At 36.6% G+C, this 27642-nt stretch overlaps 2 protein-coding genes across 26 annotated transcripts in view; one reads left to right on the forward strand and one right to left on the reverse strand.

Annotated features, from left to right (window-relative positions):
• Window positions 1-1208: 1208 nt before the first annotated feature.
• On the forward strand, window positions 1209-27593 carry cbx7b (chromobox homolog 7b). Of its 2 annotated transcripts, XM_073918409.1 has the most exons (7): window positions 1209-1462; window positions 3151-3194; window positions 3659-3724; window positions 3818-3884; window positions 3957-4239; window positions 6849-7086; window positions 25649-27593. In XM_073918409.1, exons 1-6 carry the CDS (start codon window positions 1394-1396, stop codon window positions 7037-7039), a joined length of 720 nt encoding a protein of 239 aa, XP_073774510.1. In that variant the 5' UTR covers window positions 1209-1393; the 3' UTR covers window positions 7040-7086; window positions 25649-27593. The 2 variants fall into 2 exon arrangements, with proteins under 2 accessions (XP_073774510.1, XP_021335969.1); XM_021480294.3 differs by lacking the exon at window positions 25649-27593 and having other exon boundaries at window positions 6849-7801.
• ep300a (E1A binding protein p300 a) overlaps window positions 12857-27642 on the reverse strand; it is a 34804-nt gene continuing 20018 nt past the window's right edge. For 7 of the 24 annotated variants that reach the window (XM_073918356.1, XM_073918354.1, XM_021480295.3 and 4 more), the window contains exons 17-31: window positions 26778-26896; window positions 24806-25045; window positions 24408-24496; window positions 22215-22325; window positions 20848-20931; window positions 20674-20751; window positions 19084-19151; window positions 18831-18981; window positions 18563-18709; window positions 18362-18475; window positions 18113-18278; window positions 17848-18015; window positions 17604-17765; window positions 17158-17439; window positions 12857-16847 (exon numbers count right to left, since the gene is read on the reverse strand). In XM_073918356.1, coding sequence (XP_073774457.1) covers window positions 13941-16847; window positions 17158-17439; window positions 17604-17765; window positions 17848-18015; window positions 18113-18278; window positions 18362-18475; window positions 18563-18709; window positions 18831-18981; window positions 19084-19151; window positions 20674-20751; window positions 20848-20931; window positions 22215-22325; window positions 24408-24496; window positions 24806-25045; window positions 26778-26896 — 4886 coding nt within the window. In that variant the 3' untranslated portion in view covers window positions 12857-13940. The remainder of the gene's footprint in view (window positions 16848-17157; window positions 17440-17603; window positions 17766-17847; window positions 18016-18112; window positions 18279-18361; window positions 18476-18562; window positions 18710-18830; window positions 18982-19083; window positions 19152-20673; window positions 20752-20847; window positions 20932-22214; window positions 22326-24407; window positions 24497-24805; window positions 25046-26777; window positions 26897-27642) is intronic. The other 17 variants (XM_073918370.1, XM_073918369.1, XM_068224753.2 and 14 more) reach the window with 3 other exon arrangements.

A 27642-nucleotide genomic window follows, 5' to 3' on the forward strand; every position in this document is an offset into this window, starting at 1 on the left:
TCAAAATATTAAGCAGCTTTGATTATGATAAGGTGATGCGGTGACAGTAGGTAGTGCTTTCACATCCCAGCAAGGTCACTGGTTTGAGCCTCGGCTGGGTCAGTTGGCATTTGTGTGGAGTTTGCATGTGCTCCCGCTTTCACGTTGGTTGCCTTCTAGTGCTCTGGTTTCCCCCAAAAGTCCAAAGACATGCGGTACAGGTGCTAAAATTGTCCATAGTGTATGTGTGTGTGAGTGTGTATGGGTGTTGATGGGTTGCCGCTGGAAGGGCAGCATCTGCTGCGTAAAACATCATTCTGCTGTGGTAACCCCAGATTATTAAAGACACAAAACCATGAAGAAAATAAATTAATGATTGATAAGACTGTAAAGAAATTCATGGAATTAAAACTGAGCTTAGCCATCATGGAGTACAATACATTTTAAAAATGTATATAATAAAAAATCAGTTATTATTACACCTATTACTTTATTTTCAGGTTAACAATTTTTACATAAAGTTGAAGTCAGAATTATTAGCCTACCTGTTTATTTTTTTCCCCAATTGTTGTTTTATGAGAGAAGATTTTTTTCACACATTTCTAAACATAATAGTTTTAATAACTCATTTCTAATCACTGATGTATTTGATCTTTGCCATGATGACAGTAAATAATATTTGACTAGATATTTTTCAAGACACTTCTATACAGCTTAAAGTGACATTTAAAGGCTTAAGTTAATTAGGTTAACTATGCAGGTTAGAGTATTAGGCAAGTTATCGTATAACGAGGGTTTGTTCTGTAGACTATCAAAAAATATATATATAGCTTAATGGGCTAATAATTTGACCTTAAAAAGGTTTTAAAACTGCTTTTATTCTAGCCGAAATAAACTAAATAAGACTTTCTCCAGAAAAAAAAATATTATCAGACATACCGTGAACATTTTCTTGCTCCGTTAAACATCATTTGGGAAATATAAAAAAAAAAATTCAAATTGGAGATAATTTTGACTTCAACTATATATATATATATATATATATATATATATAGTTTATTTATTTATTTGAGATCACAGTCCATATACCATGATAATGCTACAAGTAAAGCTATCTTAATTATATTTTACCTGCTTGTGGCGTGTGCATCCGCTGTGTGACGCACGGGGGCGCGCTGCGCGCTGCAGATGTGTCGCAGATTTAAAAAGTCACTGTACTCCTCTAGTACAAGGAAATGGAGCAGTGCAAAGCATAAAAATACTGATTTGTAAACAAGGCAGCGGAAGAGCGCGAACGTGTGCAGCCATTCTAACAGTACGTGGCGTTTGCATTGTATACTTTAACGATAGCAGGGAACGCGCAAAGACACATTGACAGCTACTTCATTGTATCAAAAGAACTTAACGTTAACCGATGGAACTGTCGGCAATCGGCGAGCAAGTGTTCGCTGTGGAATCAATCACAAAGAAAAGAGTTAGGAAGGTAAGTGGCATGCGCGTGCAGCTGCTGTTAGCTGACAGTTCAGTGCCTGTTTACACACACACACATGTACGAGGGGCGAGGACACGCACACACGACCCCCTTACAACGGCGTGGAAGTGTGTGTTTGTAGTCTAATAACTTCGATGATGACGCATATCGCACAGCACGCATGAAGAATAAGCAGTTTTATTTTCCCAATTAAATAACTGAATTTAATGAAGTTTTGTCATTTAGGTTTAGAATAAGCTTTATTTTGTTGTTGACAAACGCTGCCGTGTCACTCGATTTCTTTTACATAACAGTAAAATATGCATTTTGCTTAATGTGCATTCAATAACGGTTACTTTTATGCTCTTGTAAAATTATGTCATAACTGTATTTAAATAAAAGGAGGAGCTGTTCAGGAGTCGTCCTTTCCTAATTCTTCATGACGCAAACCTATTACGTCATCCGCACACGTGAAAAAGACAAAAACAAAAGGCGCAGAATTGTGCAATCGAAAGGAGAATGTGTGGTTCTTATAAAATTCAGTTTATTGATAATTGCTGTATATATTTATTGTCTTTAGTTTTAAAGTCACGTCAAGAATTTATTAAAGCGGAACTGAGGTTTATTTGATCTTACAGTTTTTTGGTACAAGCAGCTCTTATTTACTTGTAAACAATATTAAAACCGGCTTTAAATGACAGTAATTATATTAAATTAACGTTATTTCAGAACTACATCAAAAAAGCAGCTGTCTTGCCCCGTCTTCTTAGAGGGATAGTTCACCCAAGATTCAATATCATATAATTTACTCAACCATAGTTTCAAACCTTAATCCATTTTTTTCTGTCGAACACAAAATTATGTATTTTAAAGAAAGCTGGAAATTATTGACTGTTTGTTTGTCATTGAGTATTTGTTTTTCCTACTGAGGGTCAGTGGTTACTTTCTTCAAAATATCTTCTTTTGTGTTCAACGGAAGAAGAAAAAGCTGAAAGGTTTGGAACCACTTGAGGGTGAATAAATAACAAGTACATTTGCATTTTTGGATAAACTATCCAGTCAATGATGCACACTATTGCTGCTCAATATATCGTTTCAGTATTGATATGACAGTGTGATCATTCGCCATAGAAACACCATGAGTAAAGGCAATGTTAAGTCTGGATTATAATTGATTATTTTGCAAGTGTATATTTGAGGCCTGTGAGGGTTTTAAAAGCATTCAGGCATAAGAAATTGCATCATTTTATTGAATTGTTTATCAAATAAAGCATGCCAGTATTATTTTACATTTGATTATTCAGTTACTGTATAGCTGAATACAGTTCGACTGCTTGGACAGTACAACAATAGACCACTGTTTATATAATTGATATCTTTTTTTTTTTACTGACTTTAGCTTTGCTTGTAGATCGTCTCTTTTATTTTATGCATATGCACTCCCCTACATCCCAATCAGTCTAAAATTCAACATTTATTCCAAATAATAATTCAACAAATCTGGTGAAATTGTATTCATATTGCAATATATATCGCAATATAAAAATGATCGCAATGTTAGATTTTTCCAATATCGTGCAGCTTTAATGCAAACCTATTATTACATCATTCACACACATGCAAGACACCTTTCATACAGTAAATACTTTTTTGATAACTGAGTTACATTTCACAATCTTTTTTTATTTCAAATTTTTAAGGGTCACGTGGAGTATTTATTGAAGTGGAAGGGGTGGCCTCCAAAGTAAGTATTTTTATTTGTATTATCTTTTTATTTTTTTAAGAAGAAGACTAAATACTGGATAATATGTATCTTTTGATTTCTTGGTAGTTTTACATGTGTCTGTCTAGCAGCTGTGGTCAAGTTAATACATATGTCTATGTTTTTAAAAGGACAGTTCACCCAAAAATTAAAAACTGTGCACTATTTAGAAAATCATCAAGTGGTTCTGAATATTGAGGAAGTTCTTTCATGTGTTGAACAGGATTGAAGATATTTTGAAGAAAGCTGAACACCTGTATGTAACCATTGACTTCCATAAAAAATACCATGGAAATCAACGGTTACAGGTTTTCCAGATTTCTGCAAAGTATCGTCTTTTGTGTTCAGCAGAAGAGAAAAGTCGAATAAGTAAAGTGGGAGTAATATAATGACCAAATTTTCCTTTTTGGGTGAACTACCCCTTTAATGTTTTTGATACTTTTAAGATACAGCACATGGGAGCCAGAGGAGCACATCCTCGACCCTCGACTGGTTTTGGCGTATGAGGAAAAGTAATTGAAACCTCTTTATTCATTATTTTAGCCACTAACTTGTGAACTCATTAAACAACAGCATTTTTCCTCATGGTTTTGAACCGCACACAGAGAACAGAAAGAGAGATCAGTGGTGTGGCGAAAGAGAGGCCGAAAACCTAAAAGACTCCATGAGCAGGTAATATCTCAACATCTACACGCTGATTGTTTTCGTGCTAAACTGTTATTATAATTTGTTCTTTTTTTATAGAGGAGCATTTACACGATGGACCTCCGCAGCACACACAGACACACAGACCAGTCTTCAGCTCATCTGCCACTCTCGCTGGACCCCAGGTTTCAGTCCACTGAGGCTTGTATATTTCAACAGCTCAATCACCACAAGAAAAAGAAGAGAGCAGAGACGTCTGAGGAAGAGTGGGACAGAAGGGAAGAAGAGGATGATGATGAAGATGATGAAGGGGTCATGGAGGAGGGTGAAGAAGAAGAAACGAGACTAGGAGGAACTAAAACTGGCAGCAGCACTTTAAACAGTAAGTGTGTTAGTTGAGCTGAGGCCAGACGAAGTGAGCGCATTGACCTAAATAGATATCAAGACTGTACTGCTGCACCTTTTTAGTGTTTTTTTTTTATTTTGTTGTTGTTTTGAAGGGCACCAGTGGCGCTCTGCTGTACAGTTGATGAAGGCAAAATAATATTACTGGTTTTAAATACTACAACACTAGTAATAAAACTGAAAAAAAAAATCCTAGGGATTCGTTGAGTAAAAACTTGAAAGTTTAAAAGATCAGCATGAATTTGAAATAGATATATTTTGAAATATTATATCTATAGTGTAAGCTTTGTTGGTAACACCCTATAATAACTACACAGTGTGAATCATTTATTGAGCATTGGCAAATATTGCATTCATTATGTGTTAAGCATTAACTCTACATTAATAAACGTTAGAAAGCAGTTTTTAAATGCATCTACAAATGCTCTATTCTTGATTTAAAAGCACACATATAAGGTGCTTAATGATTGTATTTTCATACTTTGTTAATTGTTATTTTTTCATTGCTAAAGTAAGTATTACAAACCAGTTATTTGAGAGAAGCTGCTGGTTTTTAAGGATCATTCAGAATGAGTTAGTAAATGCTTAATAAACTATTCAAATTAACATTTATATACCTTATTATTCAGACATATACCAATAGTTAATTTGTATGCTAATAAATGCTTTGTTAACACAATTTCATCCAGTTTTGATCTCATTTAAAGTGAGGACTTTTCATGCTTTATAAATCACTTATAAATGACAATTAAAGCTTTTTAATCCTCGCTAAATAACACTGAAATGTTGTTTCATAATATATTGTAAAATTATTATATTGTTGTTGTTTACTCCAATTTGATGTTATGTTTTGATACTCCTGTTATTCGGCAATGTTTAAACTTTATAGTAATTTTACTTTTTTTTATAGGATTGCAAAAATGTTTTGTTCCTTTGATACTGAGCCTTTAGTTGTCATTTATAAGTGATTTATAAAGCATGAATGGTTCTCACTTTAGAATAGGCCACAAAACTGGATGAAGTTGTGTTAATAAAGCATCTATTAACATACAAATGAACTATTAGTATATGCCTGACTAATAAGATATATAAATGTTGATTTGAATAGTTTATTAAGCATTTACTAACTCCTTCTGAATGATCTTAAAAACCCCAACTACTTTTAAATACAAACGATTTGTAAATAATGTGATACTTCATATAGTCATGAAATATCGATCAGTTACAAAGCATAAGAGTAAAATGATTAAGCACATTTTAAATATGCTTATAAGTCAAGAATAGTCAAGAGTATTTGTATCTGTAGTTAGAAACTGCTTACTAATATAACAAGTTAATGTGTTACAAACAATGAATTCACTATTTGCTAATGCGTAATAAATGATCTATAGTGTGTAGTTATTATAAAATGCTACTGCTTTGTTTGTTGTTCATTTAAATAAAAGTATCCGTATCTTTCAAATGATGTTAAAAATGAATCATTGCTATGACAGAAGTAAATATTAAATAGAAAATACAGTAACACTTTACATTAATAGTACTGGAATAATGATGTGTTAATATGTAAACTAAACATGACTTTATTATGAACTAATGATGAGTTAAAGCATGCACTAATCATGAACTAACTTTAACTACAAGTAATTAAGGTAGCCGTTATTCACACATCAACTCATGTGAATCATGTTGTAGTTAAAGTTAGTTCATGATTAGCGCGCACATGAACTCATCATCAGTTCATAATAAAGTCATGTTTAGTACATATTAATACATTATTATTTATGTACTGTTAATGTAAAGTGTTACCAACAATACTATAGTTCTGTTTATTTTTTATTGTTGAATTGATTATATCCAGGATTACTTTTTTGCTTTGATATCAGAGGCTACAAGGCTTTCAGTGTCTTGTGCTAGATGACAAAATACACACTGTGTTGTACATTATATGTGCGCATACAGTATAGGTACAGAGGTACAGGATTTGCTTGGGGTTAGCCGGTTGTAATTAGGCATAATGTATAGTTATTCCTATAGTAACTACTGTATGTAACATCTACATACCTCACCAAAAAAACACTGCAAAAATGCTTTTCTTACTTAGATTTTTTGTCTTGTGTCTAGTCCAAATATCTCAAAGTTCTTAAATCAAGAAGCATTTTCTAGACAAGCAAAACATATTGTCTTGTTTTAAGAAAAAAATATGGGATAAGCAAAATAATCTTGTTTTTCGATTTGTGATTGAGATTATTTTGCTTACCCCTTTGGCAGATTATTTAGCTTGATATAAGGAAAAACTCACCTCATTTTAGCATATTATTTCTTAAAACAAGACAATATGTTCTGCTTTTTCTAGAAAATGCTTCTTGATTTAAAAACTTTTAGATGTTTGGACTAGAAACAAGACAAAAAAAAAAGCATAAAGGGGCCCCTGCTAAACCCAGGGAAAACCTGAATGGATTTAAAAATATAAAGTTGTAAAATTGTTATTTCCAAAATAAGTGGACTGTTCCTTTAAGATAGTGTTGCTCTTGAATATTCATGATGATGATGATGGTGTAAATATGTATAAAATCTGCTGTGTCATAGAGCACGTCAGGAGAGAGGACTGGAGTCCGACCACTGAATCAGAGGCAATGAGTTTACCTGAAGACTGGAGTCCAGTGATGGGCCCGGAGGAAGTGATGGTGACGGACATCACCATCAACTCACTGACTGTGACTTTCAGAGAGGCTTTGGTTGCGAGAGGCTTCTTCAGCAGCTGGGAGATGGAGATCTGAACGCACAGAGACTTGAGGATGCGGAGAGCAAGATGACAAGACTTTTGGTACATCCTATTTTTTGTATTGTTAATTATGTCGCTCGCACAACTGCCATGTTCAGTGTTCCAGACTACATTTATTTGCACTATTAGTACTAATCAATGTAAACCTTCCTAAACAGGATTGTGATTGAAGTCAGTCACAGTAACAGTATTATTTCATATCGTTTCATGGGATTTTCTTGAAACAAGCAGTATTCTGATATTGGTTTTTACTGCATTTTGTTAGTTTACCAAGATCATATATTTACTCTGTCCATATATATAGACATTGCATGTTATGTATGTATGTATATATATATATATATATATATATATATATATATATATATATATATATATATATATATATATATATATACACACACACACACACACACACATTACGTACATACATACATACATACATACATACATACATACATACATACATACACACACAATGTATTTTCCAGAATATAAGTCTCAAATGAGTATAAAGTTGCCTTATATTATAAAGAACTATTAGCAAATGCACTTCCTAGTCAGAAATTAGACTCTAAAATCTTTATTTAAAAGGAAAATTCCTGATGAGAAAGGTTTGATTTCCAAGTTTGACGAGCTATAAACTTTAATTCCCCTAATTCTACATCAAATCCTCTGTGTTACCCGGAAGTTACGACTGAATTTACTATTGTGACCTATTTCTGCCAGATTGACCTATTATCCATAGGTTATCATTAAAATAAAATAAAAACAAACTCAACATTTGCTTCGACTGATGTTTGGAAAACCATTTAACTAAAGAAATTGGAAAAAGGTGCAGTGGGTAGCGCTGTCGCCTTACAGCAAGAAGGGCACTGGTTTGAGCCTCTGCTGGGTCAGTTGTCATTTCTGTGTGGAGTTTGCATGTTCTCCCCATGTTTGCGTGGGTTTCCTCCAGGTGCTCTGGTTTTCCCCACAGTCCAGAGACATGCGGTACAGGTGAATTGAAGAAGCTAAATTGGCCGTAGTGTCTGTGAGTGTGTGCAAGAGTGTGTGGATGTTTCCCAGTGATGCGTTGCAGCTGGAAGGGCATCCGCAGCGTGAAACATATGCTGGATAAGTTGGTGGTTCATTCTGCAGTGGTGACCCCAGCTTAGTGAAGGGACTAAGCCGAAGAAGCAAACAAATGAATGAATGAATGAAATTGAAAAAAAAAGTCCCCATGAAATCACAACTAACCATATAATTTTGTTAGCTCAGATTGCTAGGTGAACAAGTCATCTCATCTGTGCATGTCATTAAGAAAATAAACAGTTTGCCTTTGTAATCTTCATGGGCGACACGGTGACGCAGTACGTAGCACATATGCTGGATAAGTTGGTGGTTCATTCCGCTGTGGCGACCCCAGATTAATTAAGGGACTAAGCCGGAAAATGAGGACTGAAGAAAATGAATGAATAAATGTAATCTTTAATTGAAATATTAAAAAAGGCCATTCCTGTTTTTATTTCAGTTAAATTGTCAGATTATGTACGTTTTAGGAATTGGGTGTGGTTAACGCATTTAACCACGCCCCTTCAACTTTTAAAACAGAAATAGGGATGAGGAGGTGTCTGTTATGTTGTAATAACTCTCCCCAAACTATTTTTCCCATCTTTCTGAATGAAATGATTATAGCCAATCATCCAGTACATCCAATAAGCTTGCAGTAGAAAAAAGCCACGCCTATTTGGTCATTTGATATTCTGTTTTTCAAGGAACTGCATCACAATATGAAAAAAAAACTATTGCAGCTTCATGTGAACTTTAAAGTGCAAGTTAATGGATTATGGTTGTTATGCTCAAGCTAGTTATGAAAGGATTTTTTATTGACTTGCACAGATGAATGCACACCACAAAACTAGTAATGTTTGCTAACAAAGTAAATGTGGTCAGTTTTGATGTTGTGTACCTTAACAGTATTCACAAAAAACATCAACATCATTTCTCACAGTATGCTCAATAGTGCAGCCATCAGATTTGAATCGGGATATGAATTGTGAACAGGTGAGAATCATTTCCATTACACTTAAGATTCCACATATCCTTCACGAGGAATACTTTCTTCAATTTCGCAAAAGCAACAATACTACACAATGGTTTTACCTAATATCCGTTAATAAATGTCATCATTTCCCAATTGATTTTCATGAACCTTTAGAAAAGGTTGCAAAAAGTTTTTTTGCAAATCTGTGAGGAAATCAGGTTGATGTGTTGCCTGTGTTTTTATATGTATTGACTCAATAGTACAGATTTTTAAACTAAATTTTTTATGTCATGTTAGCTAATAGCTTTTTCTTATTAGTTTAGCATAATCATCTGCTTAAATACATTTCACATACAGATATTCATAGTTAGACACTGTCAGCTAGCTTGCTCTCGAGAGTTTACAGACCGGCTTTTACTGTTCCAATATGGCGGAGGGCTTTGTAAAGCTGCCACTACTGAAGCATAGACATATACAGTACCTACGCTCATACAGTATTAGTCCAAACGCAATTCATTTATGTGATGTTAACTGCCTTATTAAAGTCACTTTGAAGTATAAGTTGATGCACATATCATAACATAAACATGCTTTGTAGTCTGAAAATATGGGTTTTACTAAACCTGTTACACAGTTGAGTACTACCATTTTTAGATATATTCACTCGGTCTGGGGGGAGCACTTTTACGTTAGCTTACCATGAATCATTCGGACAAATTAGACCATTAGCATCGCGCTCAAAAGTGACCAAAGAGTTTTGATAAGTTTCCTATTTAAAGCTACACTCTTCTGTAAAGTGTATTATGGAAAATGAAAAGTTGTTATTTTCTAGGTCAATATCTACACTGAGCGTCCACTTCATTAGATGCACTCCACGATGTGAATCACCTGTTCCACCACATTCCAAAAGTGCTCTATTGGATTGAGATCTGGAGACTGTGGAGGTCATTTGAGTACAATGAAATCACTGTCTTGTGAAAGAAAGCAGTCTGAGATAATTCACTCTTTTCACACTGACATGGCGTGTTATCCTGCTGGAAGTAGCCATTAGAAAATGGGTACACTGTGGTCATAAAGGGATAAACATGGTCAGCAGCAATACTTTAAGTTGGCTGTGGCATTGACACGATACTCAATTGGTATTAATGGGCCCAAAGTGTGCCAAGAAAATATCCCCCACACCATTACACCACCACCAGCAGCCTGAACTGTTGATACAAGGCAGAATAGATCAATGCTTTCATGGTATAGATGCCAAATTCTGACCCTACCATCCAAAAGTCACGGCAGAAATCGAGACTCATCAGACTAGGCCACGTTTTTCCAATTTTCTATGGTCCAGGAGATCTGCAGTTTCTGAAATACTCAGACCAGCCTGTTTGGCACCAACAACCTTGCCGTGTTCAAAGTCACTTAAATCACATTTTTTTTTTACCCCATTCTGATACTCGGTTTGATTTGCAGCAGATCGTCTTGACTATGTCTACATGCCTAAATGCATTGGTTTGTTGCCATGTGATTGACTGATTAGAAATTTGCATTAACAATAGGACAGGTGTGCCTAAAAAGTGGCCAGTGAGTGTAAATTTAATCTATTAGCTATTGATATCATGCTAAGTAACAGCGCTGCATAATGTCATTGCACCTGCTTAAGCCATGCATGTGCTATAGTTCTTGGACTATAATTCCTAACCCGAACCCTTTTTTCGACCTACAAAATAGTAACCTTTAATTTGTCAAGTTTTAGTACACAATGTAACCTCAGAAGAGCTACTGGTCTAATCCAACTCAATGATTTATGTTAAGCTAAGTTAAAGTTCTCATGGCCAGACCTGGAGATCTTCTGAATGATTCAAAAATGGTAAATCTCATCTTTAACTCTAGGTGACTTGTAAAATAAGCTTATTTCCCCCTAAAAAAAGTGGCGTTCCTTCAAACTAAACATTTTAACACAATCTTAACCTTCAGTTAAAATTGCACACCTAATCTGCAGTAAACATATTATTAATGGCCCACTGAAATACATTTCAACACTTAGTGTGCCGACTTTAGGATTAGGAAAATATTGTGGTGTGAATAAAGTCTGCACTTTTTGTCATTGCACAACATTATTCTACTTTTAGCCTAATTATGTGTATGAAATAAAATTGCGTTTAATTTTCCCCAACACTATCGCTTGCTGAAATCTCATGCCTCCTCAGCATTTGTGTAACTCTTTCAACATGTTTCTTAGTCCTGTTGTGGTTATTCTTGATTGACTTTGCAGTTGTCTACAATGATAGCTCCGTTGTTTATCTCTGATGTTATTTTAGTTTAAGATGATAACTGAGACCTGAAGACAACATTTATATATATATATATATATATATATATATATATATATATATATATATATATATATATATATATATATATATATATACACACACACACACACACACATATATATATATATATATATATATATATATACATACATATATATATATATATACATATATACATACATACATATATACATACATACATATATATATATATATATATATATATATATATATATATATATATATATATATAGAGGTGAATGTATTTTTAACCTCTAGGAAGCTCTGGAGGCTCAACTGTTTGGTATCTGACTTCATTTGACCTTGTATAAATTTGATAGACAATGTCTGTGCCAAATGTCTGTGGTTGCATTTGCTATTAGAAATATTTGCACTTTAAAAAGGAAAATTTGTTATTATAATGACATAAATAAAGCTTCGGTGTAAAGATATCATGCATTAAAGAATGTTTTTTAAGATTGTACAAAACAAGGGGGGGGGTCCATTTCAATAATCACACCACAACACAATCCAATTATTTTTGTATGGTACAAACATTTTAATGTACAATTAAATAATTGGCAAAAAATCTGACCACCATAATAACCTTATAAAAGAACAGCCAAACAAACAAACAAACAGACAGTAAAACTACTGAAATCAGAGCAACAGGGTTTTTTTTTTTTTTTTTGTGGTTTTGTTTTTGCTCCTCTCAGCAAGCACCAAAGTGTTAGCAAGAGAAAAGTGGTCAAAACTAGGAACCATAAAACTGTATGGTTGATTTTTTTTCCAGTTAGTTTTAGAAATGAAACTTAACAGATCAAAGCAAATTGCCATGATTTATACAATGAATCATAATCTATATACTTCACTCATAAGACATTTCCTTAAAATGCCATGATGTTTTTCAGATTTCCCCAAAGTGGGACGTATGGTATAAGAGTGTCATGTTGCATCATCAATACATCTTTGAAAAAAGTGTAAAATCAAACTTTATTATTCTCAAAAATAAAATTAAATATATCTATATATTTATATATAAAACAAATATTGTTCTCTTCATCTTTATAAAATAAGTCTAAAGCCATATTGCCTCTGTTGTGAAGTCATCCAGCACCTCTTTAACCAAGAAGAAATATTAATAATAATTATATAGGTTATTGTCATATGCCATCAGAAAGACCTTCCACGTTTTCTTTAATCTAAAACTCTTCTTTGCTGTATTTGTGCACACATAAATGACAGTCAGTGTTGGTTTAGTACACACTAATGAAGCACACATACAAAGGCGCATTGGTGCTCGTCTGATTTCCAAGCCATTTATGTATAAAAAGAAAATCTCTCAGGTTAAATCTAAGCTGCCCATTATTCTTCAGCTCGAAGGATCTTACGTCAAGAGGAAACATCTGTCCACTTATCTCCATTCACATATGTGTATTTGTTTAACAAAGACATTTCATTTTCAGAAATTTATTTTCAGGTCAGAATTGTTCTTTATACATTAAGGTGATCAGTAAATCCCAAAGTTCAGAACACTAGAGATGGATGTGAAGAATCAGAGCAACAATTCCTTACTGGAAAGACGTGAAGGAGGAGGCAGAGGGAAGTTCAAGATGATTATTTGCAAAATCCAAAATCCCTCATCTTAGTAGAGATCACTGCGCTGTCCAACACACACACTTATACACACACCTGCAGAATCACCAGGTTCCATTAAGGAGAAGGAGGGCATGGTGAAAACATTCATGGGAAGGGTGGAAAAACTGCAACATGCATAGGAGGACAGATATTTCCCATGCAACAAGCCATCAGAAAATACATACTTTTCCCAAAACTTCACTTGAGCCCCATCAACCCCTCAAACAAATTGTAAAATGAACAGAAGATACAAAAAAAAAGAATAAAAATTCATCCATTTAGTCATTCAATAACAAAAATATACTCTTCAAGAATTGTAGGAGGTTCAAATAGCAGATGCCATAAACTGTTCAAAATAAAAGAACAAGAAAATATCTATTAGCCAACCAAAAGAGCGGAGCAATAAATAACAGTTATTACCAATGCCATCATAATCATTACATATGCGAGAATAAATCTAAGTCTTCAAACTGATGACATTCTAGACTGTTCTGTGAAAAAAAAAAAAAAACAGTCCATTTTGTTTTTGAATTTTGCTTTTTAATTTCATGCCATATTTAAAATCTTAAAAAATATCTATAAAAAAGGCAGACTTCTATGCCCCAAAAATATTTCTGGTCGTATCGCAAGGAGAAAGCAATTTCTCCATCCCTTAACCAAAAACCCTTTCAACACAATTGGCAAAAAATATATTTATATATATCTATATATTAACAACAATAACTTACCATTCATTTAACTTAATTTGTTGACTTGCACATGTAGTATCTCCCATAGGAAGTTCTTTTCAATTACATAAGAAAAATATTAAATAATAATAATAATACTATCGATGACAACCTTTTTAAATCCTAAATCTGCGACCAAAGCCTAACAACCAAGACATTTCTCTGAGCACTGCAACATTACATCAAATCCAACGAGTGATTAATGTTCGAGCCCATATCCTGGTTATTCGTCAGCATGTCATTTGTTCCCTGCCCATGTAAGGCTCCCATCCCGCTTAACTGTGAAAGCAAAACATTCTGGTCTGCTCCAAATGGGCCCTGGTCCATGGCGTTAACCTGTTGCTGCTGCTGGGATGCCTGTGCTTGTTGCTGTGGCGGTGGAGGAGCAGCCATGCCACTGTGGTGTTGAGGAAGGTGACCTGGGTGGGGCGACCCAGTCTGGGGTGAGATGTGATGGGGTGACGGCTGGGGCTGCAAGCGAGGAGATGGACTAGAGTTTGGTGGCTGGGACTGGGGACGAGGTGATGGTTGGGGAGAGCGAACTTGGTTGCCGAGAGAATTGGGCAACTGGCCCTGTAAATGGGGAGACTGGGACATCTGTTGCTGGGACTGCTGTGGACTCATAGGATTGTGTTGAGCAGGAGATCCTCCTCCGAGGTGTGACTGTTGCTGCTGGAGGAGCCGTTGCTGTATAGCTTGCTGAAACATTTGCGGCTGTGAGCCCATAGGAGCTGACTGCATCTGCTGCTGCTGCTGCTGGAGGGGACCACCACCTCCAGGTCCTCCATCAGCACCTTGATATCCTCCCATAGCACTCTGCTGCTGTTGCATTTGAAGTTGCTGTTGCTGTAAGCTATGTTGCAGAGCTGCTGCAACCTGCTGATGGGACACAGACCCAGAGTAGTTTTGCTGGGTTCCAGGCTGGGCCCCTCCCTGTTGTTGCTGGAGACCACCTGGGTGAGGTTGGCCTGGCTGCTGAGGAGGAATTCCAGACTGGCCTAGATAACCCTGCTGCTGGGGTGGTTGAGGATGCTGGAACTGAGCATGGTTACCCATCTGTTGATGCTGCTGCTGCTGTTGCTGCTGTTGTTGTTGTTGTTGTTGTTGTTGTTGTTGTTGTTGTTGTTGTTGCTGCTGCTGCTGCTGCAAATGCCGTCTCATCATTTCCCTTAACTGGGGAGGGATATTAGAGATGTTCGTGCCTTGACTGGGCATAACACCTTGTTGCTGCTGCTGCTGTAATACTGCCATTTGCTGTTGCTGCTGCAAATTTCCACTCATCATAGGACGCTGTTGAATTTGCTGCTGCTGTTGTTGTTGTTGAAGTGGATTCATTTGCATGGTCGTTCCTTGTGTCATGTGCATACCACCCTGAGCTGCATTGGGATTTACATTCATTTGCTGGCCATCCATGATGCCTGGACCTCCACCAGGTCCACCTGGAACACCTGCACCTCCTGCTCCAGGACCACCTCGACCAAGGTACCTAGGAGCCCGTTGCCTTATAAAGGTTGCCATGAGTAGAGGGTTTGAACGTAGTATACTCAGGACTTGCTGCTGTTGATGGGGAGAGCTGGGTAATCTTAAGAACCTTAAAAGGTCTTGTAAGGCAGCCTGAGAGTGATTTCCAGGACCAGCGCCTGCAGGTGCAGCCCCTCCTTGGCTACTTATCATACCCATTACACCAGAGTTTCCTTGCGGCTGCGATTGACCAACAGCTTGCTGCTGCTGATGTTGTGGTGCAGCCATCCCTTGCAGACCCATTTGGTTCATTACCCCTGGTCTCTGTTGAGGAGGCATGCCAGGACCAGTCCACTGCTGTTGTGGTGACACCTGAAGTTGAGGTGCTCCTTGCTGGCCCTGCTGCAACTGGACTTGGGGAAGCTGAGACCGAGGTCCTGGCTGCTGCTGTTGCATGCCTGCTGTGACCATTCCCTGCTGTTGATCCATTTGATTTCGAGCCACTGCTACTTGTGCCTGGGAAGGCCCAACCATTGCAGTGCCAGGAAGGTTTATGCCCATCTGGTTTTGAGTTTGCGGACCCTGATGTAAGCCATGGGGAGGCATCATGCCAGGAGCCTGGTTTCTTTGCAGGATCTTTTGCTGAGCCATCTGTCGTTGTGTCTCAGCGACTCGCTGAATTTTCATGGCAATTTCTACAGCTGCAGGTGGGGGGCCAGGTGGCTGATGTTGTGGCATCACAGGCTGCCCTAGGTTTGATTGTTGCTGTTGAGAGAAGCCACCTGGAACCATGCCTGGCTTTCCCATTGACTGAGAATGTGGAGATGAGCCTGTAGGTCTTTGCACATATGGAGGAAGGTTGTTGGCATTCTGGAGATGCTGAGCTGGTGTTGGCTGTTGCTGCTGCTGTGGTAACATTGACTGCTGTGAGGAGTTAATCATCCCACCACTTCCAGATATTGGCTGGTACTGATGGGCCATCCCTGCCAACTGCTGTTGCTGCTGTGATGGAACATTGCCAACACCAGGTTGAGTAGCTGGAGGCTGACATTGCTGATTGGGCGTCTGAGGGGTAGGTGGCTGAGTGCTCGGTGTTGGAGTGCTCGGACCAGTATTACAGCCGTTCCCAGGAGATGGCAGACCACAACCACCTCCTGGAAGCTGTTGGCCTGTCCTTTGCATACTGGCCATTCTTCTACGCACCATCTGGGCCTGCTGTAGCCTGTGCTGGAGTTGCTGTTGCCGCAGTTTCTGCTTGATGTTGAGGCAGAACGGCACAGGACATTTGTTCTCTTGGCAGTGTTTTGCATGGTAACAACAAAGCGCAATGAGCTGCTTGCAGATAGGACAACCACCATTGGTCTTGCGTTTGCAGCCTTTGGTATGCTGAACTACACGTTTCATTTTTTGGCAAGATGGAAGTGAGCAGTTGGCATTGCGACACTGGCAGGCATGCACCAGAGACTGGATGCACCGCTGAATGCTGAGACGCCGGGAGTCTCCTGGATTCTGTGTTGTGGAAGCAACCTGACTGTTGCTTTCGTCGTCCAACCCCAAGCCCAGTTTGTCCATCTTGTGCTCATGACCTTTTGTATTGTAGCAAGTGATGCAGAGATCATAGTCCTGTGAAAGAAAAGTTAGAGAAATCACTAAATGATCAAGTTATTATTGTGTACTAGACAATGTGTATCAATTACCATTATTAAACAGATCTGATCATTTCTATACAACTAGAGTGACCAGACTTCCAGATTTCCTAGGTATTAATTTTGACCAATACAGAACAATGCAAAAAAAAAAACTCAATTTACTAGAGGAAAAGTGGAATATATTCGGGCATATTAGCTTTATATACTAATGAAAACATCATTAATCTTTAAAACTTTCAAACAACAAAAGGTCCTGTAAAGCCCTGCTACTATTTAGTTCTTACCTCGCACACAGTGCAATGGAAGCGAGTTTCAACATGGTGTTTGCACTCATTACAGGTATAGACAAAGCGGTCCTGGCTTTGGTTGTGCAGTTCTACCAGCATGCACATAGTGCTCCATTTGGAACGTCGCAATGAGGAAAACTCCAAGTGCTTGTCTCGTGCAATTGTTAGGAAGGCATCGCGACCATCCATCAAATCACAGGCCATCAAGGGATCCGGGTCAACAATGGGCAGAAGAGCATTAGAATTGGGTGCTGCAAACAGCCGGATAACAAAGAACACCTAGCGAAGATGAAAACAGGTTGGATTTAAAAACAAAATAATAAATTATTCAAAGTAATATGTGATCACTACAAATAAATATGTCTATCACCAAACTCAACAAACACAGACGAGGCTTGACAAGTTGTTTCTTAGTGAAACATCACAGTACAGAGATCTCATACCTCTTTGTGCTTTTCCATCGTGGCATAGAGCTTCTGTGAAAGGTCATTAGACACATTTGGCATTCCAGGCTTCTTTTTGTTTCCTCGGCTTAAACTGCTCTTGTTCTTGCTCGTCTTCTTGTTGTTCTTTTTCTTGGCATTTTTGCTGTCACCTTTTGTTGTCTAAAGAAACAATGAGAAAGATTCACGGTTGTGTGAAAAATTGAGATAAGATAAAAGATAAGATAAAAGCTTAAAGACTAACCTCAACACTCTCATTGGATGTGCTGTTTTCTTCCCTCTTTCTTTCCTCTTCTTCTTGCTCCAATTCTTTAATGCTTTCTTCAAGAACATTAGGCCAGAAATCACCCTCAAAATAGGGCAGTTCTTTGGCACTAGTGAGACGATCTTCTGTTGCCTGTTTGAAGATGTCCTAAAAAATAATAAAACAAACTAATAAATAAACATTCCTTGATTTCTCATTTCGATGCTAATAAAATGTGTAATAATTTAAAACGTCTAAATTGTACCTTGTAATCATGCACAACACGCTCTGCGACAGCTTTGTCCAGCATCTTCTTATACCACTCTTGCAGTCGCTTGGGCTTGGGTATCTTCTGGTCTGCAGGATGACAATGGAAGATGTAATCATCTCCTTCGCTAGGAGGGCAGGCCCAGATGTGTCCTGTGGTAAACCTAAGAAAGAGCAAATAAACAAAAAAGGCTTAATCAAGAACTTCACAAGTCAATGTGAACTGAGCCTGGTAGTATCATCTTACCCTTGTCTTTTGGCATAATCAAGATATCCTATAAGGATTTCATGGTACACCTCTGTTCTTAAAAAGCGTGGCTGAAAGAAGTGGACACTGTCCAAATAGGATATGTAAACCCGTCTAAAGAGTGGAGAAAGGAACAATCATTTAGCAGGACATAAAAAAGGCTACAGATCAAATACATGTTAAGCAAAACATATGTCTAACCTTTGATTAGGTGGTGGACAGTCTGAGCCATACTCTTGCACATGCATCCCAAAGAAGCAAACATCAACACCATCAATCTCCTCAAACGCAAATAAAGCTTTCGATTTGTATGGGAAAGACTCTGACATTTCTCCACTATCCACAAACCTGTGAAATGGAAAAATAAAATCCAAGTATATTATAATTAACAAAACATTTTGAAGGAACCACTAAAATGTTTAAATGGATAAATATTAAATTCAAGTGATACTAATCTATCACTTCTCACCTAGACTTCATGCCTGGTTTGACTTCCACCATTTTTTCTGAGACATGAACAACACGAACAGTGACTTCACCAGATTCTGGATGATTTTGTCGCTTCAGATAGGCATTTACCCGCGTTTCCAAAAAATTGCCTAATTTGGTCTGTGGAAGCCCTGAAAGTCCACATAAAATGTGGTTTAAATAACAAGGTTAACCAACCTAATCAAGATTTAAAATATTTTTTTTTATTGAACTGTAAAAATGGAACTACATACTTTTAGCAGCATATTTATTCTCTTTGCGGGTTTTGTTGGACTTCTTCAGACAACCATCACACACAAAGCTAAACAAGACAAAAAGGAAAATTCTGGAATTATATCAGTGTGTAATGCCTTTTATTTTGTACCTCCTTTCAAAAACCAAAGTTGACAAAAATCCAGGTTATTATAATTAACAAAAGCGAACAAAAAAAAGAAAAATAGAATTGAAAATACATTTTCGTTAACTGGAAAAAAAATAAAACTGAGTTTTTTTTTTTTAACTAGAACCAACAAACTGTAGTGAGTATTTAAAAAAACTAACTGAAACTAACAAAAATTACAATAACATTCTTTGTTTTTGATTTTCTTAATGTATTTAATAATACGTAGGCCTTTTAGAAGTAAATCTATTTACTTCGCATTACCAATTTTGCTCCTACACCAGGTGTTTGACCCGTACAGCACCTCAGGGTCTGTAATACTGATGCTATTGGCCAGATCAAGGCCCTCCTCCAGTCATGCTCGCTGTTGCTCCCATGACAATAACAACTGGACATGACAGTAACATGGTGACCATATTAAATACGACCCGAGCAGAGACTTAAATGCATTCAACACATTTGTGTCCACCAGTAATGAGTTTTATTTCTGTATTAGTGATTGAGAAACAAAGCATTCTTTTTCAGCAGATCTTCTAAGTGAACCGATTGAACTAGTTCACCAAATCAAACTAAATAATTTGAAACAATATACATCTCCAGTAAGCACTTATTCATAAACAACTTACTTTTTACATGCCTAATAACCCCCCTCTGACTCAAAATAAACCAATTTTCTAGGAAAATTTGAACAGTAAACTGAGATTGGATTTGAGAACGGGTGAACTCATAATAATGCATAATACTGCATAACTGCAGCACGGCTTCATTGAGAGGAAAGTCGTAATGGAATTTAAATAAGTGAATCATGCTTTAGTTGGGTTGCAAAACTTAACTGTAAGAAACTTGTCAGATCATAATGTTTGAACTGCCTAAAATTGATTGCTGACTATATATTTGATATGTTAAATCCAAACATGGTAGGATTGTCTCAAAAGATCCGGTTTGTGTTAAAGATCTGAACTTTCCATAACTACCATTTATCTAACCTAAGAAGCAGCCTTGCAGACATATTGTATTTAGGGCTGCTATCCTGTGGGCTGTCGTATTTGAATTTGAAGATGGGTAGATGGAAGTGTTCATGTGTCATCTGAATACACGTTTCAAAAATGTATGTTTGGTTGAGTTTTTATTATACAATATTTATTCTGATGATATTGAATTGTGCACCTAACAAATATTGTAATTTACAAAAAAGCAAACAAACAAAAAACTACAAGTTAAAAAAAACTAAAAAACTAAAACATTGAAACTAATTAAAAATTAACTAAAACTAAGCAAATTCAAAATATAAAAACAAGTAAATCTAGCTACCTCTGAAAAATAATTAAAACTAACTGAATTTAAAAACAAAAAAAAGTTAAAACAAAATAAAAACCAAAACTAATAAAAAAATCTAAAACTATTATAACCTTGATATGAATCTATTTAAATGCAGGTAGCTTACCCTGATGGCCATATAGTTTCATTGTGCAAAACGCAAATCTGATGCATCTTACGGCCACAATCCATACATTCCACAAATCTACAAAGAAAACAAAAAGGAAAAAAGCAAAAAAAAAGCATAAACACTGAGAATTTTGCAAAATGCACAAAACTGGAATAAGTTCCGTAAACTTACAGCTCAGGGTCAAGTGTGTCATTTTTCTTCTTTTCAAACTGATCTTTGTTGATTGATCTAGAAATATTCAGGAAAATTGTAGCTCTATTAAAACAAGAAAAGACCATGCAACATGGAAAGGCTCAAAGGGTGCACATATTGTCTTCACAAATCCTGCTTCAAATTTTCAAACAGTAATCCAAGTGAATTGTGTATTTATATATATTAGGCATGGGATAATAACCGGTTTTAAGGTTTATACTGCACTTTGGAAAAGTCATTGTTTTAAAATTGCAAACAATTCATGTCATACCGTTCCTAAGGTATATGTAAAGTTTTTTTTTGTAAAGGTGTTTTTGTGTTGTGAAGAAACCTGTGTTTTTTAAAACTAAACCTAGCAGAAGTCAATGATTTATTATTTAATTATTTAGCCTGACATGTTTACTGTTCCAAAATATTATAAATGTGAAAAAAGTCAAATGAAATACTGTATATTGTGTTCAATGAGGGGAAAAGGTGTTGTTTTTTACTAGGGCATCTAAAAAGAAAACTTATTTTAGGGTGCTTTTACACCTACACTTTTGTTTCGGAACGATTGTCTCGATTGCCCAGTTAGCGCGGTTAGTTTGGCATATGTGAACAGGGCAATCGCGCTCTGTTCCGCGCCAAAGTAATCGCTCAGAGATCGCTTGAATGAGGTGGTCTTGGCTCGATTGAAAAAAACCCTGGAGCGGTTTGATTGCAGTGAAAAAGCGATCCGAGCGTGGTTATATTACAGTGTTTTATGGATATGTAATAGGCATACGGCTATATGAAGAGAGAATTATGAGCATGGCGGGAAGTTTCGCGAGTCTCCGGATGCCCGCAAACGAGTGATGATCTCCTGGTAATCTCGCGTCTCCCTCCAGTCCTCAAATAGGCTACGTCGCTTACCCTTCTCTCCCCTCCCCACCGAATCTCTCCTCAGACACATCGCGCGCGCACCCTGTCAATCACCATCAAGCCACCACCTCTCCTGACAGCTTAGCGGGACGCTGCAAAATAAACCCTGACACTCTGACCAATGTGAGGAGAGTTTACTCGCACGTGACTTGTTTTAGCTCTTTTGCTCTGATTAGAAACTTTGCAATGTGAAAGCGAACCGCTCCAAGAGCAAAGAGCAACAATGTAACAATTGTAATCTCTGTTTCGGAACAAAAAGGTGTGAAAGCACCCTTAGAGCAGTAATCAAAATACTGTGAAACAGTGATGTTTTTATCCAGCTATCATACCTTCACAAACTTATACCAGCCCATGCCTAATATAGGGGGTTTGACAATACAGAATGATATTGCTCTAGTGTCTGCATTAAAGCAGATTAAATTAGTGTGCAAGAAGAGTCAACTTACGTTTGAGGTTGGGATGGATCGTCTCCCAAGGACACGGTTTCACCCTGGATCTCATTGAAACACTTCTCGCAGAAGTGGTACCTGTCAGCAAGAAGCCCATATTTTGGTGAACTACACCATGTGCCAACATCACAGCCAATCACAGCAAGGCAACGAGGAGGTAGCCACCAATCAGTGCAGGACAAGGCAGGGCAGGCAGGCCAAAGGGAAGCGCAGGACAGGGTCATCGCCAGAAGAGCCAATCATGATGCAGGATTTGAGCAGGGAGGGGTTTAGGTGCAGATGATTGGTCAGATGAAAGCAGGCGATAGCAGACATGACAAACGTCAAAGTACAGGAAAGAAGAAAAGGGTCGACAAAGAAAAACATTAGACAAGACAGAAATGGATGGATACGGAGGGAGACAACAGAGACAAGCAGAAAGCCAAAGCAAAGCACAGATTAGCATTTACATCTATAATGAGAAAAACCATTTCAGCAAAAAAAAGGAGCAGAATCAATTGTGAAAGGTGTTGAGACTTAAGGACACGTGAGCACATTAAACAAACAAACTCACTGCAGCCAAAAAGTCAAGCAAACAGGCATTTTAAAGATGTCCTTTGAAGATTTCTATTAATGCCAGAGTCGAATCGTACATTACATTACACTACAGAAAAAATGAATAAAATGGATCATATGATTTTACAGATAGAATATTTCGAATCATTTTGAAAACCATAAATTTGACTAAACACGTCTAGGCATACAAGCTCAAACAGCCCGTATGAAAAAAAAAAAAAAAGACTAATTTTGTTTCAAGAAACCTGGTTTACAACTGACTTGGTAAATGTATGATTCTATTAGATTGTTTTAATGATTATATGTAAGAGAAAAGGAGTATGCTTTAAAATGCCAGGTCTTTTCACACAGGTTGAGATTTACAATGGACTATGAACTGATTGGTGGAAAATATAAAATAATAAAGACAGGCTAATCAACCAAAATGCAATTATTAGTGGTTTAACGGATCACAAATATTACGGTTCAGATCACATAATGTTTTTTTTTTTTTTTCTGATAAGACAAAAAGAGGAGAGAAATGTAATTTGCTTTCCGCTTATTACGAAAACAGTAGTGCAAGACACTTTTGATTTTAACAAACAGAACTTAGAACCTGTAATTTTATTACAAATAAAATAAAGAAATAATTAGCTGAATAAAAATAATGGATTTTTTTACAGTATTGAATATTTTACAGTTAAAACTACAGTTGCTTTACAGTTACAACTACTGTTGCCTAAGACGCTAAATGTCGAAATTTAACATTAGAATTTGTACAACCCATATAAATGTTAGTCTTATTTCCAATAAATGACTCAGTTAATTACTCATGAAATGTCATGTTTCATTGCAAGAAGTCAATTTTTTTATTAAGAGGAATAATTTTGATAGCTGGTTGATTAAACAATGTAATTGCTGCCTACAACTTTCAATTCTGAGCATATGACGGTCATTTTAATCTTTACCATGATCATCAGTGGTTTTATCCAAACTATAAACTGTTATCCCAGCACTTCAATGTTATTTGACTAACTTTATAACTAACTCAAAAGACTAATGACTCAATCTCTTTCTTGATTTTTGCGTTTTCAGATTTGAATGCAGTGATTTAAGAATTTAATAAACATGCACATCACCACCATTTATGTTGCGTGGCTGTTGAGATACCGATCTTCTAATGATTAATCATGCAGCTTACATCGAATGCATTGATGCAGGCTAAACAATTAGTGACACCTTTAAACACCTTTAAATGAAACCCATCACATACCAAAAAACCTACCACAACTTCTTCCGTTATCATTATATCTTACAGGAAAGCCTAAATGCTTTTATACATGTTATTGGAATCACGCGAGAGGCAATCTCTCTGTGATTGTTACAAATTTAGGATTAATCTACCAGTAAAAAAAAATTATTGATCTGCAGGCCATGTGTGTTCGTGGGTTGTGATCAATACGAATCACGGATCAACCGTGATCCATTACACCCCTAACAATTATCAATTCACTCTATATAGTTAAGAACAGAGGGGAAAACTGCTGTTTAAAAAATGTTGCATGCATTTGAAAGAAATAATCAAAATGCAGGTCATTTCAGATAAATATTTGCTTATTTGTCTGCTGAAACTCCCCTCAGTCATAAGTTTCTTACCTGTTCTGATAACTAAAGTAAGCAGCATCTCGTGGTATAGTGCATAACTGTTTCCCATAGCAGCACAGAGTTTGGGGAGAAAATTCAAGCTGTAAAGAAACAAACAAAAAAACCTTAGCCAATGTTATTTTGGCAAAAACATACCTATATATAAAATATCAGATCAATTTTAGGTCCCTTTCAGATCAACATGTACTTGAATCTGCGCTAATACTAAAAACCCTATTATGATCACCCTCTGCCAGCTCAACACATACTCTCTAATGATCATTACAGAATCAGCCCCAAACTCTCATTCATTCTGTCCACAAAAAAAAGAAAATATCGATTTGTAAAATAGGCAGTATCTTATAAAACTAATTTAATTTGTACAAACAGTCCTGTGTTCTCAACTGTACCTTTCTCCCACAACAGTAGCCAAGGCTCTGCATGACTGGGTCAATTTCTTGCTCAAAGACCTCCGCCAGTTTGGAGCAGTACTTGTAGACCCGTGATGTCTTACGATTGTACAGCCAGGCGTTGTTGAACATAAGCCAGATGTCATCTACATACTGCCATGGCTCCTGGTACTGGCCTGTGTCAAGCTTTCGTTTGATAGTAGACAAGTCCATTGGATTTTTCACAATGTCAAAATAGTCCTGAAATTGGTCAAAATTACAATCATCATGAACAGTAGAAACTTCCGTTTACATAAATGAGATATTTAGCGTACTAGTTCCCCAAATTATGCAATTTTAACAATTTTATCAATTTTTAACTCCTACACAATAGGTATACATTTAATCAAATGTTCATTTTTATAAAAAGTGTAGTGTTAGTAAAATTGAATGAATTGTCAACCGTGATAGATTTTTACTCTATGTATACAGAGACATGTGAATAAATGAGCATGGTTAATTGACCCTGAGAAAGACGCTGGTAATAAGACTCAGGGAAGTGCTGACTGGAGCGCTAGGAGTAAGATCAGGTCAGCAATCGGAGGTGAACTTTTACCTGTGATTTAGACCTGTGTTTTGCATTACTGACTATAAACTGCAAATGGGAGTATAGTAGAAATATAGTATATTGATATATAGTATAAATGCGAGTACCAGAATGATGCTGGTTACTGAGGTAACCATAGCTCTATCAATAGAGGAAGACCACTAGAGACCATTATTGCATGGTAGAAGGAGTTGCATGTAACCTCTCATCTCACAAAATCATGAACAGTTTTTTTTTATTTTTTTATTCTCATTCAGAGATATCACAGACATCTAAAAGAAGCACCCCACAAAATGCTGCAAAACTGGTGGAATAACATCTAGCAGCTATGGGCTAGATGAAAGCTATGCTTGAAGAAGAGGGTCCACCACCCAGAAAGTCTTTGGACGGCAAAACAATGTCTGAACAACTGGACTGAACACAATATACTTCTTTGACCGCATTCAGAACCAATTTCTTGTCTGGAATGCCTCTCCAATGATGTAATGGAGATCAAAAACTGGCCCATCACAGACTTTGAGGGGATGACAATTGAGAAGATGCAGGGCAGACTGGACACCTGAATTGAAAACAAGGCCTCAACCTTGAAGTAAATACTAGCTGAGACTCTTTGTGAGGCTGCCCTTTACTATGCTGCAGCAAAGTTAAGTGATTTGAGAATTAATTGTTGCATAGCTTAGTGCAGGGCAATTAGCAATCAATAGCCTGGAAACGAGATTAGGCTGCTCTTACCCTATGCTCAAGTGCCTTATGAGTAGTAGGTCTGAAGACCCGACTAGGCACTAATGGCAATTGTGAGAGGTTGTTGTGACACCTCAAGTATTCCGGACTGAGAGGGCCACACTTCTAGCTTTTATGATAAGTCCAAGAGCTTTACCACTAAACAAAGCAATCAATCCCAAAGCGATCGCGATCGACTGTTTGGCGACCACTCCTTTAGGGTATATTATACTACACCATACTTTACTGCAGTAAAAACTAAAGTTGTAGAAACTACAACAGATTAATTCAGGTATTTTTGAAGTATAATTCAAGTACTTTATGGTATTGTTTATAATCACCTTGCTATTTTTTGTTGTTTGAAGATTATATTGTGTTAATTGAAGTGGGTGTGATATTTCTGATGGTAGACATTCCATTACATTTAAAACCCACATGTTTATTAATGAATACGGTTCAAGTGTGAATATAGTTCCTTTGATTGGTCATTAACAATCGGTAAATGAAAATTTATAAGACAAATTAATTACCAAAATTAAGACCAAAATTATGGACAATAATCAGTTCTGTTCTGAATCAGATATCTGTTTTGGGAGACCATATCATGGCCTTGGGTCTTTGCAAAAAGTCTGCAAAGTTTCAAAGACAAGCAGACAGCATACGTACTGGTATTCCCAACAGTGAAGGGTCTACAGGCTGGCGGAAGGGCAGAGACTCGGGGTCCTGGCGATAAAGAGACTCCAGTGTAGGCATCAGGGCCTGCCTCAGTTCCTCTGGTTTAAAAACTGACAAAGCAAAACAGAAAAGTATTATTTCATATCCTTAAAATCTTAGCAACAGTTTATTTATGTTATTCAGACTTTTCCAGTTATGTTAAAGAACAGATAACAAATGGATAAATTCACATCAAAGGGTCATGAAACACTAAATTACATTTTCTCAGGTAAAAATATGTGTTATAGAAGACAACGTTCGAATATTTTACTTTTCAATAATTACTGAGGATTTTGTGCCATTTTCTTCCCAGTTTTATACAGATGATAATTTATGGTGCATCTGTCTCAGAAATATTCAGGAGATAGCACATCCTTATGATGTTGTGAAGATATAAGTAAATCATCTTCTCATATAATGTGTTGATTTCATATGACACACTTTAAACTGTCAGACTATGTAGAGTGAGAGATACGTTCATAGAGTAAAGGAGGGTGTCTGTTTTGGAGCTGAGTTTCTGCATAAATTGTCATCTGTACAGCTTTATTAATATTCCGGTTAACTTTTCATTTGTTTTAAAATTAAAACCATTTTAGCTTAACATAAAAATAACACATAAATAAGCCGCAACAATGCATTCATGCATTTTGACATGGAGTACAATTGCAAGCATTTGTGCATTTATGTGCATTTGTGTAGAGATCTTAGAAAGCCACATAGAGTGTGCATTCATTTCGTTGCATGTAATAAATTTTAGTGTTCATTTGGAGTGAAGCCTTGTTGCTTTTAACTTAAAGGGAGCAAACAAAACTGACTC

This window comes from Danio rerio, chromosome 12 (assembly GCF_049306965.1).
Source record: "Danio rerio strain Tuebingen ecotype United States chromosome 12, GRCz12tu, whole genome shotgun sequence".
Lineage (NCBI taxonomy): Eukaryota > Metazoa > Chordata > Actinopteri > Cypriniformes > Danionidae > Danio > Danio rerio.